This window comes from Papio anubis, chromosome 15, assembly GCF_008728515.1.
Source record: "Papio anubis isolate 15944 chromosome 15, Panubis1.0, whole genome shotgun sequence".
Classification (NCBI taxonomy): Eukaryota; Metazoa; Chordata; class Mammalia; order Primates; family Cercopithecidae; genus Papio; species Papio anubis.
The window spans coordinates 20,105,816-20,127,495 of record NC_044990.1 but is presented as its reverse complement, the minus strand read 5'-3'; the positions used below and the strand labels follow the sequence as shown (position 1 = coordinate 20,127,495).

General features: G+C 37.1%; 1 protein-coding gene across 2 annotated transcripts in view; it reads left to right on the top strand.

Annotated features, from left to right (window-relative positions):
- Positions 1–21,680, top strand: part of VWA8 (von Willebrand factor A domain containing 8) — a 379,623-nt gene that overhangs the window by 273,630 nt on the left and 84,313 nt on the right. For both annotated transcript variants that reach the window (XM_003913811.3, XM_021929568.2), the window contains 2 exons: positions 2,188–2,269; positions 6,287–6,488. In XM_003913811.3, the coding sequence (XP_003913860.2) occupies positions 2,188–2,269; positions 6,287–6,488 (284 nt within the window). The remainder of the gene's footprint in view (positions 1–2,187; positions 2,270–6,286; positions 6,489–21,680) is intronic.

Sequence of the window (21,680 nt, the reverse complement as noted above, 5' to 3'; positions counted from 1 at the left end):
TATTACATTACCTCTATAAGCCTCAGTTTCCTCATCTCTCAGACAGGAATCTTAGTCTTTGTTGTTGTCAGTATCAAAAGCACTCTCTGTAAAGACTAAGCAGTGTTTCTGACACACCATGGTGGCAGCTAATGATTTTGAGGATGACGGTTACTCAGGGTTGTGAAATAGAAATCAGTGAAGCCCAGGAGTTTGCTGGAAAACCAGCACTAAGGTATACAAATGACATCACATGAGTATAACAATTATAGAATTAGTTGAGGGCTCTGGACCCCTTATCTCTTTATCTTCCCCCAGTTTTCCATATTCTTTACTGTCCGGAATCGTGACAGCTAATCATAATCCCAAAAGACACGATCTCCACGCCATAACCCCAAATGTTGAAATTTCCAAAGAAAGATAAATATTCCTAAAGTCTAAAATTCTGACACAATCCCAAAGGATGAAAATCTCAAATATAATTCTGGAAAAAATAATTTTAAAATTACTTAAAAGATATTTATTTACATTTTTAAAAGGAGATTTATTTGAGAAACATAAAAACAGCAGAACAGGCCAGGGGTGGTGGCGCACACCTGTAATTCCTGCACTTTGGGAGGCCAAGGCAGGCAGATCACTTGGGGTCAGGAGTTCGAGACTAGCCTTGCCAACATGATGAAACCCTGTCTCTACTAAAAATACAAAAATTAGTTGGGCTTGGTGGCGGATGCCTGTAATCCCAGCTACCTGGGAGGCTGAGGCAGGAGAATCACTTGAACCTGGGAAGAGGAGGTTGCAGTGAGCCAAGATCACACCACTGCACTCCAGCCTGGGCAACAAGAGCGAGACTCTGTCTCCAAAAAACAAACAGACGAACAAAAACAGCAGAACACTTCACAAACCACTTTGCACAATAAACTAGGCAATAATAACATATACTTTTTGCAAGCGTAAACACTCAGGCATACTAATGACATCACATGAGTATAACAGTTATAAGCATGTGAACCATATTCATAAAGCAATTGGGCAAAAGGGAAATGTCATACATGCATATCAGTATGTTTGGCAGTTGAAGAAAAGACTGTCCCAGTTCTCAGAGAGAGACCAGTTCACCTTCTGTATTTGTCCCCTCTAGGCTCTTGGCTGATGGGTTGATGTCCACCAATATTGAGGGCAGATCTTCACCACCTGGTTCCCTCAGACTCACATACTAATCTCTTTTCCAGATTACAGATATAACCAAAATAATGCTTTACCACGTGTCTAGGTATTCCATAATCAGTCCAACTGACACCTAAAATTAAGTCCACAAATACACCCTTTGTCAACTTGGCACTTACAGGCGTCTCCATAAACCATACTTAATTTCCAAACAAGGACAGTAACAGAGTAATAGCTCTGTCTAACATGATGCAATTATACTGTGATTGTGATTTTCAGAATTTTAGACTTTAGGGACTTTTATCTATCTTTTGGGATTCCAACAATCAGAATAATGGCATTTAGGATTGTGTCTTTTGGGGATTATGATCCAAATCCCAGAGTCCTCACCCCACTGCCCCATCCTCACCTCACCTTCCCCTGTCTTGCAGGGCCCTAATAATGACAGATGCTGTGTGATGGGCAACCCCTGTCGGTGCTTTGCATTTACTAATTTCATCTAAGATAATGCTTATGATGCTCAGATGCCGTGGTCCTCTGAGGTTGTTACCCCCATTTCACAGTGGGGTTGTTATCCCCATTTTATAAATGAAGAAAGCAGGCCTCAGAGAGGTCAGTAACTTGACCAGCATAACACAGCTCGGACAGGAGCAGAACTTCCTACCAGGTCAGTCTAATTAGAGAGGGCACGGATTCCACCACATTTTACTGCATGGTTGTTGCTTCCTAAGAAGGAAAAACAGTTCAGATGATGAAATATTTTCAAAAAAACTGTAAGTGCGAAAACATTGACTCATCTTGGGAAGCTATCAAAGACAATGAAAATAACTTAGGTTATTTTCTGACAGTAAAGAATCACAGCCCAGTGTGCTTTCCTGGGGGAAGCATATTTCTCAGAGTCTAGCCATGAGGGTTGACCCAGTACCTTGTCAAGTAGATCCCAGAGTTCTACCCTTGGCTACGGATAACTTGATTCCACTTTTAGCAGCATTTTGGTATCGTGCAGTAATTTAATCCTTGGCTCATGTCATGACTTGTTTGTAGATGTTACTCCTCCACAAACATCTGGTTATATAGAAGTCACTGATCTTCAATCAAAGAAACTCCGATATATCCCTATTCCCAGGTAATCCAATTCACCTTTGTTCTTAGCTTAGTATGTCACTAAAAAATGAGTAATTTCTTGCTAAGTACTATGAATAAATGTGTACTTTTTGCTTCTTTAAATAGCAAGCTCTTTTTTTTCCCAGTTACAGTTGGTTTCTGTCTTGCTGTTCTTCTGCATGTTTTCCTGGCATTTTTATTTTCATTTTGTAAAAATATTCCAGTGTTACATAGGTATAAGTCAAACAGCCTGCAAGTCTTTGTTCTCTTTTGTTTGATCTGTTCTAATAAGTTTTTCTGTATCTGAAATAGCATTTTTAGTATTACAAAAATTATACTTATTAACTTTATATATTTGTTTTCTGAAGTAAATGTGTTCAAAATATCAAAAGAATTTAAATAGATTTCTTTAATATTGTTTTGATATATGTTATTATGCATCTGCAGTCAGGAAGGTTATACAATAGCCAAAGGATCCAAAGCTTTATAATAGGACTCATTACTGTTTGCCTCCTTCATTATTGTCCCACAATGGAAGCAAAGCATTTAAACTAGGTAAACTGAGGATATAAAAACGGAAACAATAAAGCTTGATCTCTCCCTTGAAGAACACAGGTGTCGTCACCTGGAGCCCGTCCCTTGGGTGCATCCATGCCTTATTTCCCTTTTCCAACTTAAGCTTGCACCTGCTTTGGTCTACTTAGCCTAGGTTCCTCTTTTTTCCTTTCTTTGCCCTCCACACCAAAGCCTTCTTCCTCTAATCTTTCTACTCTATTTTGACCTAAATTGCAATCACATCCCACTGTATGATGTACTCCCTCACACTGCCACCAAGCCCTCACAACACAGTGGTTGAAGCCTTGGCTAGAAGCTCTAGTAGAGTAGCCTGGAGGGCCTGCAGAGGAAGACCAGGGACCCAGAATCTATCAGTTACCCAAAATGTCACCAGGCTTCCTTTTTTCCCCCTTCTCCAACCCTTGAAAGAAAATAGCTCGGCATTATAGCACAAATAACTCAGAAACGCAGCTTCATTTCTTAGGACTCTTTAATCAGATTCAAAAAATATGAAAACAAAATCATTATTCAAAGAAATAGATTTACTTCTTTCAACATATATGACTTCTTGGAACATCCTAATGTGTTGGTTTAATGGAAAATGACTTTTAATCATTTGAGGAAATCGCATATTCCATCTTAATTATATGCTCATTAAAAATACTACTAATTCAAGTAACAAAAGCAAATAACATATTTTTAACATATCTAAAGCATTGATAATTTTTTCCAGTATCTATAGTCATTTTTCTCTCACTAGTTTTTTATTTCAGTGTTTTTCTCTTTTAACTTTCTGTGTGAATCACATGTTATACCTGCCATGGAAAGAACATCTGGAAGAGCAGCTGTGTGCACAGCCCAGAGCCAGCTGCCCACAGTAATTCATTCAGTTAGAGCTGCACTGTCCAACGGAAATATAATGAAAGCCATACGTGTAATTGTATCTTTCTTAGTAGACACATTAAAATATTGTTTTAAGGTGAAATTAATTTTAATAATATCTTTTATTTAACCCAATATATCCAAAATATTATTTTGATATGTAGTCAATAAAAATTTTTAATGAAATAGTTTACATTCCTTTTTTCTCCCTAAGTCTCTGAAATTCAGTATGTATTTTACACTTAAAGCACATCTCCATTTGGACTTGCCACATTTCAAGTGTCATATGATTTAGAGTCTGTTTCATTGTCAGTATGTCCTGAGTTTCTCTTGAGATTAACTACTGCTTTTTTTGGCCTATGTATAAAATCCAAAGGAACAACCCATCTGGACTTCAGTTTTTTTGCTAGTTGCTTAGATTTAGCATTCTGCTAGATATCAGGAATTTTTCATTTGATAGCTAATTTCAAATAATAGAAAATACAATAAAGCTGTATGTAACTTCAGGGCCAAAATGAATACATCACTTTTGCTCTCACATATTTTTCTTCAAAGTTTTATATTATTTGCATTTGTAAAACAGTACTGCCAAGCTTTCATATGTGGCTGTTACAAATTTAGGCTGCACTCTACTGTAATTCTATGTGTTCATTTAAAACTTTGTTATTATTTATAAGGAAAACATTCTTTAAGTGAAGAAAAGAGTTTAGACCTAGTGTGCAAATTGTAGTAAATGTGTGGTTTCTTCAGTAATTCTTTTTTTTTTAATAAATTAAAGAAATTGCCTGTAAATGTAAAGTTTTGCCGTGAAGAGTTAAATAGTGACAACTAGTAGGTACAGTGCTCAATAGAATCATACAACTTGGGTGTTCTTGGCAGAATTTCAAACATCATAGTTACAAATGGATAAATTTGAATTGCTCCCTACTCCATCATCTGTAACTACTAAGTTTTTTCCTGCAGCAAGTATTTATTGATAGAGTATCATGTATTATATCAAATGTTACCTTCTTTGAGCCCTTCTGGGAGTCCTGTAAAGTAGCTCGGAAACATATGGTCCCATCCCACTGTTGTTCTCCTCATATGAACATTTTCTGAGTCTTCCGTGTCCAAGAGTGGCCGCCCTTGTCACTCTGTGTTTAGTATCAACTAAAGCAGATTGAAAAAAGGTCAAATTAGTCTTGATTTATCTTTCAGAATATTATAAGAATTTACCTAATATATAATGGTTTTGTGTTTTTCCAAAATCTGCAATGATAGCTTATTATGTTTTTCTTATCAGGCCATCTCTTTAGACTATTTATTTCATATAGAAAATATCAGATGCATTTTGTGAGCCAACACTAATAATTGGAATTTATAATCTGTTATCACTTTTCTATGATAAGAGCTATACTCATATAAAGGAGATATGCAGTTGACTCTTATAGACAAATTTGCATTCCTAGAAATTACTGTACATACATATATATACACACACATATACAAATGTCAGAAATATATAATAAAGGAAATATGTGTGAAATATATAATAAACCTATACATTCCTTGTTATAGATTCATGTAACTTTCTAAGTCAGAAAAGGCAAAATATCACATACAAATGCAGTCGAAATGCATAAACAAGACATTGGTTTCAGCACTGACATTAGGCCTCTAAGGAGTGAGTCCAGTACTGCGAGCATGTGAGGTGTGAACTGGTGAACTAGTTCCTTTCTTCCTGACAGTGGAAGTTAGTATCGTCCACAAATACAGGAAAATGCAAAGAACCAGTAAATTACTGTGTCTTTTTGCTCCTTACAGATGGTTCTGTTGATATCTTGTCTTTTAATATGCTCATTATTAGAGTTCTTAGATCAGGCTGTTACAGCAGAATACTATAGAGTGGGTAGCTTAAGTGACAAATATTTATTTTCAGTCTGGAGGCTGGGAAAGCCAAAATAAAGGGGCCAGCCAATTCAGTTCCTAGTGAAGGCTATATTACAGAGGGCTAACTTCTTGCTGTATCCTAACATGAGTGGGGGGAAAGGAAACAGAGAGAGACCACACGCAAGTGCGAGCTTTCTGGTCTCTTCTCATAAGGGCCCTAATCCCATTCTATAATAGGGCTTCTACCCTCACGACTTCATCTAAGCCTAATTACCTCCCAAAGTACCTACCTCCTAATACTATCATATTGGGGGTTAGGGCTTCAACATACGAATTTGGGGGATACAAGCATTTAGTCCATAGCAAATTCTTTATAGCAAGTTTAGAGAACCTAATCAGTTTAAACCGGCTTTGTTTCCTGGTCTACCAATTGGTTATATACCGTGATCACTTATAAAAAATCTTTCTTAAAATAGTCTTTCTGGTTTTTTTTTATATTCATGATTGTCCTGCCTCATGTTTGCTTACGAACCCTGGGCATGTTTGTTTAAGAACTTTTGCTCATAGCATATCCTCATAACCTTCCTATGCAGTGACATAGGTAAGAGCAGGTATAAAAGAATGAGTAGTGTGAGCATACTTTTTCAACAGTAAAGAACATTACAATGCGCAGTGTTTTCCCTCCTGCTTTATTTTTATGGTCTCTTAGCTTCACTTGGATTCCTTTTTCCAGATCAGAATCTCTCTCGCCATATACCACATGGCTGTCTACCATTTCCGACACAGATGCACTGCTAGCGGAGTGGGACAAAAGCGGTGTTGTTACTGTTGATATGGGAGGTCACATCAGGCTTTGGGAAACTGGACTTGAACGTCTGCAGCGATCTCTCATGGAATGGAGAAACATGATTGGACAAGATGACAGAAATATGCAGGTACCATTTGAATTCACCTTATCTCCTAGAGGTGCACATTCAAATATAAATTTAGTTCCAGATGCCACAGTCATGAAAATTTCTGGGCCAGTGACTCAAAAATAGTTGCTTAAAGAACTGAAAGAATTTTTAGATTCAAAATAAAAAGACAAAGAACTTTATCCATCTAAATGATGAAAAAGTAAAAATGTGCCTTTTATTCTGTCAGTGCTTAAACATGCAGGTTACTGACATCACAACATATGAATACAATCAGCAGCTTTTATTTTTTTAACCTTAAGCAGTAACCAGTTTCCAGCAGCACCTTTGCATCTGTTCTCACTTTTACCATCTTCAGTGTCAGCATCTCTACATGCTACCTAGGAAACAGAAACATTTAGGAACTAGAATACAGCAGGTTATTACAAGACCAGAACCTCTAAACTGGAGAAGGTGAGCAAAAATATGCATCCAATAGAACGTTTTTTATCAACTTCCTTATTTCCAGGTAATGCAAATTTACTAGTCAACAATAAGTAGACCCAACCCTGCACTAGAGAAAAACATGGGAACAGGCCACCAAAGTGAAACCTGACAACTCCAGAAATGACTCAGTCATCATCTAATCAATCTAGTTCCTGTCTGGAACTAATTTGAAGAATGAGGAAGGCTATAGACCCATATGTACTAAAGCATATAATAAAAGGATTTATTTACTATTCATTTATTTTAATCTTCAGAACAAAACCTCTCCTGTTTACATTACTTGCTTATCCAACAAAAGGAAAAATAGGTTCCTACCAGTCAGGGTGCTCCGCAAAGAGCTGATTAGCAAAATAAGAAAATTTCTACAGACTATTTCATTAATACCTGATTAACAATTCCTATTTTATGTGATTATTTTTGTGATTTTCTTTAAATAGAAATATTCGTGAATGAATAATAATTCTCTTAGATTCTTAAAAGCTTGTAGGAACATTTTGAAAGCCTCAAACCAAAGTAGAACTCAAATCTTTTTGAAGGGGTATAAATGTATTAATTTAATTAAGCTAAAACAAATGTATGACTCTAAAATAAACATGTGATTAAGTAAGTGCCATGGACTGATTACAGCAATAGACTGAATGTTGGTTACTACTCATAACAATATTTAGAAAACCAATTAATTATGGCCTTTTTCATTTATTATTCTAAACATTAGTTTCTTCTCTTATCGAATTAAGCTCCTGTTCTCATTACAGTCATTGGTGTCTAATAGTAAATACTATTGTGTTTGAATTTCTATATTTTATACGTGGTAGAGATCAAAGGTCATGTTTTCCATCTGGTCAAGGTTAAGTTTATTTTTCACAATAGAACTTTACAAAGGACTTTTACTGATCATTTAATAATTGTTCTTGACTGCTGCAAAAATGAATTTGTATTTGTTTTTTAATCATGTAGGCCTTCTCTTCCAGTTAGTTCTCTGGCTATATATACATCTTTGTACTCCTAGCTTGTAGCACAATGATTGGTGCAATAAGCAATTAATATGTTTGTTTACGCTCACACTCCTGTATACTAAAATGTGCTGGTAATTGAAACTGTTTGATAACAAATGGATTTTTTCTTTTAAACTGTCGCAAATTGTTTTTATGTAACTGAATAAATATTTATTGAATGAGTATATATAGTTATTAAGTTAGAAATGAACAGAATTATGGTATCTAACATCTCAAGAATAATCAAAATATTCAGCTACATCACACAGTGCAATATCTGAACTTTCCCTAAACCAAACATTTTCCAGGACATGTGTAACTTTATGTCTCCAGTTTAAAGTTCAGCTATAAGCCGGGCATGGTGGCACATGCCTGTAATCCCAGCTACTTGGGAGGCTGACGCACAAGAATTGCTTGAATCCAGGAGGCGGAGGTTGCAGGAGCTGAGATCGAGCCACTGCACCCCAACCTGGGCAACAAAACAAGACCCTGTCTCTAAAAAAAATAAAATAAAGCTCAGCTATTACAGAAATAAGACATATTTAGTAATAAAGTTCTATAATTCAGAATTGAATGATAGTTTCATTTGGAAAATTTGAATAGATGTTATCTAACATTCTCCTTTGATCCCTAAGTTCCGTTGATCCATTCTGGTTGATATTAAAAATGCATACTTATATACATACTCAAACATGAGTCTGTATTCTTATGTTTAAACAGACAAGACTAATTGTCTTAATAATCTGTCATTGTTTTAATTTTTTGTCATATCTCTCCTCTTCCCTGCTTGGTAAATAATGAGACAGCTTATTTAATTGCTCTTATTTGGACCAGCTCATCTCATTACTTACAAGTGGTTTACACAACCAAACCTAAATGGAAGTCATTCCAGGGCCAACAGTAATAACAAGCAAATATTTGTCTTTTACAGTTCCCTTTCTGTTTGATCTTTCGAACTATTCTTCATTTATATACTCTTTATTCAGCACAGATCTGCTCCTAACTTCAGAGCTTGGAAAATGCCTTTCATAGAAGTATTGAAAAAAGAGAATAGGTTCTCCATACCCTGCTTACTTATGACTTGCTGGCTGCAAGCAGCTTCCCCATCACTGACAGAGTAACCTGATCTCCATCTAGTGGCCAAATGGGCTTACTTTTTACATCATGGAAGTTAACAGGCCTGCTGGCATGAAAGGCTTATACACTCTTGTCTCGCATGGTTCCTGTTGAGCAAGATAGGCGCCTTTAGGTCAGCAGTGAGGACAGGGCAAATAACCTGCCATGCCATCCACCACGTAAGATCCCCATGCCTCCTGATTCCTCTGCATCGTAGCAAAGGAACTGTCCATATTGAGATAAACAGTATATTAATAGTTACATGGTTTATCACTACTCTGTCTTTGCTACATTTCAGCCTTCTGGAGTTATTAGCTTTGCCGTTGTTGATTTGAGTTTTTGTTTTTGTTTAATGAATTCATTGGTATTTTTATTTGAGTACAGCTTACAAAAGAGTATTTTTTGAGCTCTGCGTATAAAAAATGTGTTCATTAATTTTACATGCTTTGATAGGAACATGTGTTTTTCCTATAATAAATAACCATAACAACAAACCGAAAGGATTATTATAAATGTAGTTTTAAGAGCCCATTATTAAGAATCTATATTTATTACTTTTAGATTTCATATTTTCAGAAACATGGGTTAATTATAAGTCAAAATTCTTATGGCTATATTTAAAGTATATTATTCATACTTTTACTTAGTTACATTTGTATTTCTTCCAAGAAGGCTGTTAAAGCTATACCATGGTTTTCCTCAGAAATCAAATCATCTTCTCTTGATGATTATTTCTGTGGGAGCAAAAAGGCTTAAAATGTTATAGCTTTCAAATGTTATTTTCTAATTAGAAGAAATCACAAAGTGAATCTTCTGTATATTGCTGGTAGGATCTCTCTGCCTTTGAAGAGTACTTAAGGAAGTACTATTCAAACTATATTCTTTAACAATGGATGCAATCTTCTGAAATACAGTGTGAGACTGGAACTTTTTCATCATCATAGTGGAGACATTGCCTGCTACACAGTAAGCACACACTCAACATTTGAAAATAAAAAGGAGTGAGGCATAGAAAGAAATACATGGAAAAGATAATTAATTTATGTTAAGCACCATTAGTCTATTCCTCCTTTTAGAGAGAATGTTCTAGGACTATGAATAAATGCAGTTTGATGTACTTAGGTAACTAAGCTTGGCCTTTTCTGTAATCTCTAGTCCAGCAGTTTTGATTTTTGAAGATCTCAGTAGAATATTAAGTTCTACTTTCAGTTTTAGAAACCACGGGATTATTTAACTGGCTGACTGTTAGTAAATTTACAGGCTAGGTTATCTTCAGATCCTCTATGGGATTATGAAATCCTTTGTTCTTTTTAAGGAGCCTAGTTTACTCTTCAATGTCATTCTTTACTTTGATCAATAACTCTGAAAAAATAGTCTGATTCAGTGGATCATTGTTACAGAACAATCCGTATTTTGTAGGATTGTTATATGTATGTATGTCTTTGGGAATCTTTCATGGCCCAGAAAGGCAATGCTTTTCTGAACTTTTATAATTTCCCGCCATCCATGTCTCCTCGCCACGTGTCAGTAGAGCTGGCTTTCAGCAAGATGATCCAGCTGTTTCCCTATGTGGTAACACTTGGGCATTGCCTGTAATGATTTTTTTTATTGTTTATGCCTATTAGAGAAGAACCAGCCATGGAAATTCATTTTGAATCTTTAAGATTTTCGGGAGTACCTAGTGAAAATGCCAGATCCCCCTGAGAAGTGCAATACCCGGTGGTGTGCTAGTAAACCAGTTCTCATGGAGACTTGGGGGTTGTTAAGTTTGCCAATTTCCATGGTGCAAACACCCCCACCATGATTTCAAGCTATCAAGGGTTAACAGTCAGCTTGAAAAAATTCCTAAATACGCCGGGCGCGGTGGCTCAAGCCTGTAATCCCAGCACTTTGGGAGGCCGAGACGAGCGGATCACGAGGTCAGGAGATCGAGACCATCCTGGCTAACACGGTGAAACCCCGTCTCTACTAAAAAAAAAAAAAAATACAAAAAACTAGCCGGGCGCGGTGGCGGGCGCCTGTAGTCCCAACTACTCGGGAGGCTGAGGCAGGAGAATGGCGTGAACCCGGGAGGCGGAGCTTGCAGTGAGCTGAGATCCTGCCACTGCACTCCAGCCTGGGCGGCAGAGCGAGACTCTGTCTCAAAAAAAAAAAAAAAAAAAAAAAAAGAAAAAATTCCTAAATACTTAGCAATTATCTCTCATAGGCTGGTATAGTTTAGCTCTATCATGCCACTTGCTTATTTAGGGCTTTATCATCTAACTCCCCAAGGAGAATTATAGCAGTCACCTAACAGCAAGGCTTTCAGAAATGAGGCAATGAGATGGTGATAGGGACAGAGAGCAATGAGAAAAAAGGGAGAAAGGTACAGAGAACATAGATAAGATAGTATCATGTTAGCTCAGGAAATGTGGAAGCCTGCAGTTATCCCAGTCACAAATTGGCCATACTCTTCTTGAACCAGAAATTTGGTTTGAGTAAAGAATTGAAGAAAAATCTGCCCTGAAGTAGGATAACACTCCTGGGTTCATGCATATGAGCCTCCTTTCTTATACAGATGGTATTTCAGAGAGAAATTGCAAGTTGATTTTTACATTCCTCTAAAAGAAAAGCTTCCATTGGATCACAACATTATCAGTAATTGCTAAATACAATTAAAATTAAATCAGCAGTCACCTCCCTAAGGCAAGCAAATCAACAAGTTCATGATTCTAGGGAGGCCGTGAGGTTTCATTAACTTCTTATGCATCTCCAATAAGAATGATACTCCTATAAATTACGAAAATTACATTATAGAATGTTAAACTAATATTTAAAATAGAAATATTATCCTACTTTCCCTCTTTAGAAAAAGTCTAACCTTAAAAAATTCCTTTTCAAATCATCAGCAGGACTATTTCAACCTCCTTCTCTCAAGACAGGCCGTAGGATAATTATGTTACCATATCGCTAGTGCATATTGTTCAGCAATATGATCAGCCTAATCAAGAGGTAATTTTAGCAATATTTATTTAAAGTATAAAGAAAAATTAATTCTGCAGTATACTGGCTATAAACTGGAATGTCAAATGCAATTAATAGGTGGACAGTCAATGACTCTGGAACTGTTACAGTTCTGAGCTCATTAGGTATACACTTAAATGTAAGTGTATATACAATCACAATGGCTGTAGAAATAAAAGCTTCTTGCTATTATATTTATGATTTTATTCATAAGCAGTATGACTTACCGTTTAAGAGCATGAAATTTGTAGCGTTCAAACCTAGATTAAAATCCTGGTTCAACTTTGTAGGTGATCTCTGGCAAATTACTTATTCTTTCAAAGCCTCACTTTCTAATCATAATATAAAAATAATTGAACCTTAACAAAGTTGTTGTAAGAATGAAATACAGTAATGCCTGGTACAGAGTAAATACTCAGTAAACAATAAAAAATAGAAACTTAGAATTTAAGTTAATATTGGGCTACAGAATTCCTCAATGCTTTATGGAGACAAAGCCAAATTTAAATGAAACAGTATTACTCAAATACCTAATATTAACTTATGATCCAACAAGTTACATAATTCATCATCTATACTTGTGTTAAAATGTAAGCTTTGTTTATAATCCTGTTTGGAAAAAATTTTGTCAGATCCAAAAAAGGAATTGTAAAAATGGTCTTTGCCTAAACCTGTCAGCTTGAAGAAAAGCAGGAAATCAATGATAGGACAATTGTCAGCAGAGGATTATGGCGTTTAGCCTTATTTAAAAGACAAATTAGAACAAGACCAAAAAACATGCAGCAAAGTATACATCATTTACTCTGAGTCCTGAGAACAGTAGAAAACAGGAAAAAAAACAAAACAACAAGAACAACAAACAGGGCAAATTTGAATCCTGTCTTTCTAAGCTTTTCATAGCTTTTTCCTCCTATTTTAAGCTTTTGTTAGCAACAGGACTTGAAGATACTGTGTAGTTCTGAAGGTTGTAGTGTAGGGTGGCACCAAAATTTGGAAGATTAGTTGAAAGTCTGTCTAGGACATTGAGACATCCAGATTTTCTCCTCTATCCTATACTTCTAGGCAGCTGGCTCTCCTCCACCCTTACAAAGGCACCAATTAGGACGGGAGGGAAACCATACAGCTAACAAGAAGATAAAGTGAAAGTCTGCTTTTTTTACTTAGACTCAAGGAAGGTAGTAGCATCTATATTTAAGAATTTCACTGAACTAAAGAACCAGATGTACAGTATAACAAATGGAACACACACACCAAAGCATGTCCACTTGAAACTGTAGAACCCCATGGATAAAGAAATAAGGCTGACAACTTCTAATTTTGAAAGAAGTAAGGAACAGGTCATATAAAAGTGGCAGAAATCCTAATGGCACTGGGTTTCTCCAAAGCAGCATTGGAAACTAAAGAGAAAATCAAAGGGGGAAAATTATTTCTAGCTAGAATTTATATCCAGCCAAGCTGTTAATCAAGTAGACTAAAAGCATTATTAAATGTGCAAATCTCAAAAACAGTACATTCCTTCTGAAAAAGCTGTTGCATGATGTGCTGTCAGTTAAAAAAGGGAGTAAACCAAGAAAGAGGAAGACATGGGTGGAAAGAGTGGCAAAGGTACTTCCCAGTTGGGCAAAATCATCTAACGCAAAAGCCTGTTTGGTAATAAAGTGCTGAAGAGCTCATGTAACTTACTGAATACATTATGTCTACATTCTGACATGATATATTCAGTAAGTTACATGAGCTATTCAGCACTTCATTGTCATTACTATACAGGCAGTCCCCGATTTAATGATGGTTCAATTTAACAATTTTCCTACATCGTAAAGTAGGAAAATTGTTAAACTGAACCATCGTAAGTCGGGGACTGAATAATCATGATAAAGTAAACAATATTGATTTGTTTCTGATAGCACTTTATTAGGGGGAATGAGGGGAGAAAAAAAAATGAGTGATGTGTGTTTGAGGTGGGAGAGGTAAAATAATCCTTACCTTTCATAATAAGAAGTCAATAGATAATGTCTGAAATTGAAAAATAAAGAGACATAAGAATATTACTTAGAAATATGGAGGTAAATAGTAGAAAATGTAGTAAGCAGAGTTGAAGTAGTTACCTTTAACCTCTTAATTGCTTGAGGGGGAGACTGTGTCACAAGGGTGCTATTTTTTGTTATACATTTTGTAGTTCTGTTTGACTTATTAAACCATGTATGCTTATTACTTTGATAAGAATTAAAGATTACTTCAAAATAATAACAAGTAGGAACTTACCAGGTGGAAAAGAGGAATGAGGGTGGGCATGAAACAATTCCTCAGAAGTAGAGATTAAATTTAACTCATCTTTGGATCCTTGAAACTTAAAACAGTACTTTTTTTTTTAATGGAACTGAATAAGCTGGTTAATTTTCTTTCTTTGACTTTAAAAAGACTCAAGGATTCCAGTTCTGAATACAATGGAACAAACACTCACTTTGTCTCTCCCACTGAATGCAGCTATAAAACCTGGACAGAATGCATGAGCAACTATTCAAAGTCCCTGAAAAATAAATGATAGCATATGAATTGAGGAAGAAGACTAGAATTTGAACTACCTAAATGGTAATCAGCTGTGAGTTTCTCACTTTTCCTCCAGCGTCTTCTGGTTTTTTTTTTTTTTTTAATTTGTTATTGTTATTATACTTTAAGTTGTAGAATTTTTTATGTTACTTGCGATGCCAAGGTTTGTTACATATGTATGCTTGTGCCATGTTGGTCTGCTGCACCCATCAACTTCGTCATTTACATCAGGTATAACTCCCAATGCAATCCCTCCCCCCTCCCCTCCCCTCCCAGGATATGCCAAGGATTATAAATTGTATGCTGCCTATAAAGACACATGCACGCGTATGTTTATTGCAGCACTATTCTAACAGCAAAGACTTGGAATCAACCCAAATGTCCATCAGTGACAGGAATTGGATTAAGAAAATGTGTACATATACACCATGGAATACTATGCAGCCATAAAAGGATGAGAGTTTGCATCCTTTGTAGGGACATGGATGCAGCTGGGCTCGGCATTCTTAGCAAACTATCCACAGAACGAAACCAAACACCATGTTCTCACTCACTTAGGTGGGAACTGAACAATGAAGATCACTTGGACTCAGGAACATCACACCCGTCTTCTGGACGATTCAAGGCCGCTTGGAAATTGAAGTGGTACTCTCAGAAAACTAGGAATAGAAGGAAATTTTCTCAACCCAATAAAGGGCATCTGTAAAATCCCCACAGCTGGCGCCATATTTTAATGGTAAGAGACTGAACCCTTTCCCTGTAACACTGGGAAGAAGGCAAAGATGACCATGCTCACCATTCCTATTCAACATCAATAAGAAAAGAGGCAATAAGAAAAGAAAAATAAATAAAAGACATCCAGATTGGGAAGGAAGAAATAAAACTGTCCCTATTTGCAAACAACATAATTGCCTACCTAGAAAATCCCACAGAATCTATTTTTTAAAAAAAGATAAAACAAACAAGCAAAAGAAACTACTCTTAGAACTAATACATGAGTTTATCAAAGCCAAAAATCAATCACATTTCTATATACTGACAGTTGATAACTAACAACTAAAATTTTAAAATGCATGTACCATTTACAAACAATTTTCTCTAAAAATGAAATATTTAGGTATAAATCAATAAGACTTGTGCAGGATATGTATACTGAATACTGTAAAACATTAATGAAAGAAATCAAAGACCTAAATAAATGGAGAGATATACAGAGTTCATGGATTAGAAAACTCAACATAATAATGATGTCAGTTCTCTCCAAATTGGCCTACAGATTTAACACAATTCCAATCCAATCTCTGCAGGATTTTGTTTATAGCTATAAATAAGCCAACTCTAAAATATATATGGGAAAATAAATGAACTAAATGAACCAAAATAATTTTTTTAAAAAAGAATAAATTTGGAGAACTCATACTACCTAATTTTAAGATTTACTCTAAAACTACAATAATCAAGACAGTGCGATGTTTGCAAAAAAATTAAATCAATGAAACAGGATAGACTGTCCAAAATTAGACCCACAGACATATTGCCAATAGTTTTCAACAAAGATGTCAAAACAGTTTAATGGAGAAAGGATAGTCAACAAATGGTGCTTTGAAAATTGGACATCCATATGCAAAACAAGCACATGTTTAAAACCTTGCTGATTTTTCAATATGCAAATAAAATTACACAATAGTTGCAAACCCAGGGATAATAATAGTACACAATAGTAATAATAGTATACAATGCCATGTATACAATAATAATGTATCCAATGCCATGCCATCATTCATTGTTGTAATTACATACATACTGTGAAGCTAATTCTTAAAAATAATTTAAAATGAATACTTTAAAACTTCTAAGGTCAAGAAAGCTAATTTGATCAGAGTGTTAAAAAAAAAAAAAGTCTCAATCTATGGTATCATTTTTGGAGTAAGAAAATGTTCCAAGTATGTTATTTGCAGATGGAGAAAGTAAGGCCCAGAGAGGTTATATAACTTGCCCAAGATCACACAGCTGGTAAGTGGCAGAGTTAGTAGTTCTACAATTTGTGCTCTTTATCCACCATGCCCTACAGCCCAGGCAGCATTACCAACTTTCACTACCTAGTCAGATATCCAGAGTGTCCAGAATATCTCCCCCTGCCAAAATCTGAAAATGCCAGTGGAGTTAAAACTTGCCATTTGTCTCTGCATAACTCCATCAAATTATGTTGGTTCCCATAGAAGTCAGTGTTTCTGAGCAACCAAATAATTTTCAGCTCTGTGGCAAGCAGTAAGAAGAATCCTTTTAGATGCTCTTTAATTAATAACAGAAAACTGAATTCTCGGCCGGGCACGGTGGCTTATACCTGTAATCCCAGCACTTTGGGAGGCCGAGGCGGGCAGATCACGAGGTCGAGATCGAGACCATCCGGGCCAATATGATAAAATCCCGTCTCTACTAAAAATTCACAAATAAGCTGGACATGGTGGTGTGTGCCTGTAGTCCCAGCTACTTGGGAGGCTGAGGCAGGAGAATCGCTTGAACCCAGGAGGCAGAGGTTGCAGTGAGCCGGGATCGCACCACTGCACTCCAGCCTGGCAATAGAGTGAGACTCCATCTCAAAAAAAAAAAAAAAAAAAAAGAAAAAGAAAAGGAAAACCGAATTCTCAGTGATTCTCATGCCATTTCTTTAATCCCTGACATTCTTTCCTTTGATGAATAAATAAAATAAGTTGAAGTGTTGCAAAATTTCTGTTATTCAAGTGAGCAAGGCAGCAGGATCTGAACTTGCTTTCCAGAGGAGTGAGCCTGCTGTCAAGGGGTAACAACAAGCTCAGTTGCAGCAGGGTGATTCAGTGCACAGAAGTGAGTTGATTAGGTATCCTATCACCACCCCTAAACAACGTTAAGGCTGTGTGGTGATGAGCTCATCAATCTTTCCTTCCTCAGGACAAATGGGACTCTTGGGAGTCCTCAATCTCTCTTTGAGAAATGAGACATTGAAAGACAGGACCCACATAGGGATACGGCTTCTCCTCGAGAATGTAGTGAAATCACTGTGGAGTGTTTAAAGGAAAGCCGATGCCTCTGGGATTTAAGAAGGGTGATCATCTGACCGGGCACAGTGTCTCATGCCTGTAATCCCAGCACTTTGGGAGGCTGAGGCAGGTGGATCACTTGAGGTCAACAGTTCAAGACCATCCTGGGCAACCTGGTGAAACCCCATCTCTACTAAAATACAAAAACTAGCCAGGCATGGTGGCATGCACCTGTAATGCTAGCTACTCAGGAGGCTGAGGCACAAGATTCGCTTGAACCTGGGCGGCAGAGGTTGCAGTGAGCTGAGATCATGCCACTGAACTCCAGCCTGAGTGACAGTGAGATTCTGTCTCAGAAAAAAAAAAAAAAAAAGAAAAAAAAAAAAAAAAGAGTGATCATCAGTTCCATTCACCAGTGAAAATGTAGTAGCGTGATTATGGGAAGGCTAGAGCCCACACTTTTTCCTATATCAGTATCATTTTTTAAAGTATTTATGATAAAGCAAAAGAACATGAAAACAGACATCAAGGTGGCATGGAGAAAAGTAGAGAAACCTCATTGTTCCTTTTTGACAAATAGCATCTGTTAAATCTGTGGTCATTTCATATACTTGCTTAACCAAAACTAGTCGTCAGTTTTCTGAACTGCCTTGGTTCAGTAGGTTGTCCCTTATCTCTGTAGGACGCTTCACAGTTTCTGATGTATTCTCTTATGAAAGTGTTTCCAGAAGTCACCAACTTGAACATATTTTTGAATTCTGATAAAAAACTTTGTCGTTGTTGTTGTCTACTTAAGTATTTCTATATTGATATTGAGATCAGAATTCTGTAACAGCTGGATAGAGGTATCAGTAAGATACTCTATTTGAATAGACCTAGGAGCACAGGCCCTGGAAGTAGATAAACAAGAAAGACTAACACCCTGGGAGTCACGCCAGTTGTGAATACTGTTTTCACTAATACTATTCTAATAGGAGTTTTAAAAGAAGGAAGAATAATCCCTAAAATGGTAGTAATAGTAATAATAATAGCCAATACTTATATGTGCTGATCATATACCAATGCTGTTCTCAGCGCACAGAGACAAATGGCAGGCCTTTAACTCATTTAATTATTATAAAAACACTATACAATAGGTACTGTTATTACCTCAATTTACAGATGAGGAAACTGAAGCACAGAGCTGTTAAGACACCAATGCACAGGGAGGTTAAATAACTTTCTTTGTACTGAAGCAATCTGCTTTTAAATGTATCATAACTTACCCATAGCCACTTTCTGACCTACTTCTGACTGGAGAGGTAGGGAAGGAACTGCATTTCTGAGCCCCGTTGATTCAAGGTCATGATGGGTGATGTTGTTACTGATGAGCTTTCTCAGAAATTGTTTCAAACCTTGCTCCTGTCCAGCGACCTCTACCCTCAGTTTAAGGAATATGGATTTTAAAAATAATATAAAAGTTTTCCCTCTTGTTCATACATTGGCATAATTAAATTTTAATTGAACTTTCATACAAATACTTAAGGAGACACAGACCTAACAAGGGTCAGAATGATTTTCTGAAACAAATTTCATTTGAAGCTCTGCAGGATTTGCTGGTAGGAAGATATAGGTATGAGAATAGGCCTTCTCCCATGTAATATTACTGCTTACTTTCCAGGCAGAGCATAGCCCATATATTTCCTCCACAATCTATAGCCCAAGAACTGAGCCACCAATGCCCTCTGCTTCCATTCAAAAACTGCTAAAAGCATTGACTCCCAGAGAGAAAAGTGCACCATTTCTAGAGTGGATGTGTGAAACCCTCAAGCCGTGGGGCGGAGCAGAAGCCTGGCTGGGACATAAAAGCAGCAAATTAGACTGGCTGGTCTGTCCCAGAGGAAGCTAGCATCTCATTCACTTAGAAGTCGCTTTTCTTTTCCAATCTGCTCTGTTTCATGATTTCACTTTCACTAGTCAAGTATCAGTCTTATTTCAGCCATGTTTGTGTTCCCTTGAAATAACTGACTTTTATATGTGACATTTTTTTAAAAATTGACTTCTTAGTAATTATCCGCCTATGAATAAAGTGAAAACTTTTAAGCACAATCTCAGTGAGAAACCCACCCTAATGAATAGCCTTCTAGCAGCCCCAAGCAACAATCAACATTTCTAGGTCCAAACATAATTATACATTTGCCATCATAAATGCTTTTTTTGGTGCATAAGTTTTCCTGTGATGTCATATCTAAATCTAACGGCTATATCATTAGAATTCCAATTTCTTAAAAATTCTTTTGGTTCTCTCCTCCAATATTCTAGTTTGTTTTCATATAATAACAGTTTTCATTTTTAATTATTTATTCATTTTTAGAGACAGGATCTCACTCTGCCACTCAGGCTGGAGTTCAATGGCATGATCATAGCTCACTAAAACCTACAACTCTCCTGGGCTCGAGTGATCCTGTCCCCTCAGCCTTCTGAGTAGCTGGGACTACATGGGCATGCCATTTTTTTTTCTTTGATAGAGATGAGGTCTCACTGTGTTGTTCAGGCTGGTCTCAAAGTCCTGGCCCCAAGTGATCTTCCTGCCTTGGCCTCCAAAAGCTCCAGGATTACAGGTGTGAGCCACCACCCCTGGCCAATAACCATGTTTATTCTAGGCCTGGTTACAGCAAGGTCAGTGAACCATAATTTCCTAGGGAGATGGTGGTGATCCAAGCTATAGAATTTCTTTGTGGCATGGGCAGATTGTCATCTATTAAATTACAGAAGTTGTGGACAAATAATAGATAGTTGAGTCCCTTGAGAATCATTTAGCCAGCCATTTCTAGTGGAGCACTTACTCTATACCCAGCAATGTAGGCCTGATGAGGGGGATACTGAAAGATGAAACATGGTTGTTACCTGCAGGGAGCTTACACTGTATAACTGGGAGATGAGACTGATAGTCATGGAACAATAGCAAGGGGCACAAAACAATATATAGCCCAATGTTAAATTGGGAAACTTGGGCCCTGTGCTGTAGTAGTTCAAAGGAGACGTGTCTATGCAGATAAAATTCATAAGGAAAGGAGGTGGAGCTTGGTCTGGGCTTTTAAAATTGATTTTTTTTTAATAGTTAAAAAGGCGAGGGAAGGGCATTCCAGGCATTTTAGAAATCATGACTGCAGGCATAAATGTAAGAATGAGTGTGCTGTGTTTCCTTCATAAGAGGAGGAGTTATATCATAGACTTAGCCCACCACAGACTCAAGGGTGACCTAGGTACAGACCCCAGAGAAGCAGTGAACAAATATCACACCCAATTTAATGCAAGCACAAAGCCCACAGGGCAAATCCAACTTCAACACCAACTATCCCAAGGAGCTAGTGGCGTGGACACCAGAGCAGAGATGAGAGTAAAAGCTGAGTCTGGAGTCACAGGAAACACACAGCCTAGCAGATTTGAGAAGACAGAGTGTGGTTTAATTTCCACACACTAATATCTTGATGACACTGGAGGTTTTTTAAAGCAGTTGAAAGGAAGCTCACCTTCCAGGCAACCCTTTGTCTGTCTTAAGCATACTCATCCTTTAGCATATCATAGGAGAAGCCTGACTATAGCAAACAGTCTTTTGAGCACTAGTACAGTAAGGAGTCTGTACATGAATAGGAGAGGCCAGACCATGCGGAGGCCCAGAGAGGTTTTTAGATTCCCTATGACTGGGAGCTGCTGACACTCATTGAATAAGAAAAATGTAATACTGAAAGCTGTGTGTAGAAGGGTGGACTTGGGAGTGATGTGGTCTGGGAAGGAAGCCTGAGTGAAGCTGGGCAACTGTGAGGCTGAGGTAATGACCAGGTGTGAGTTGATGGAGACTGGCTGACTATGGGACATGGAGGCAGACATTATGGATATTTCTAGTTTGGATGTCTGGCAAAAAGGCAGATCACTGAAGGAACCAGGGAAGTTGGAGAGAAGATAAGGTTCAGGCATTGTGAATATGCTGTTTGAGGTAATCGTGGTGTGTTAAGAAATTGAAACAAGGGACTAGAGCTTCAAGCTAGTGAGAGAGAGATTTATATGAA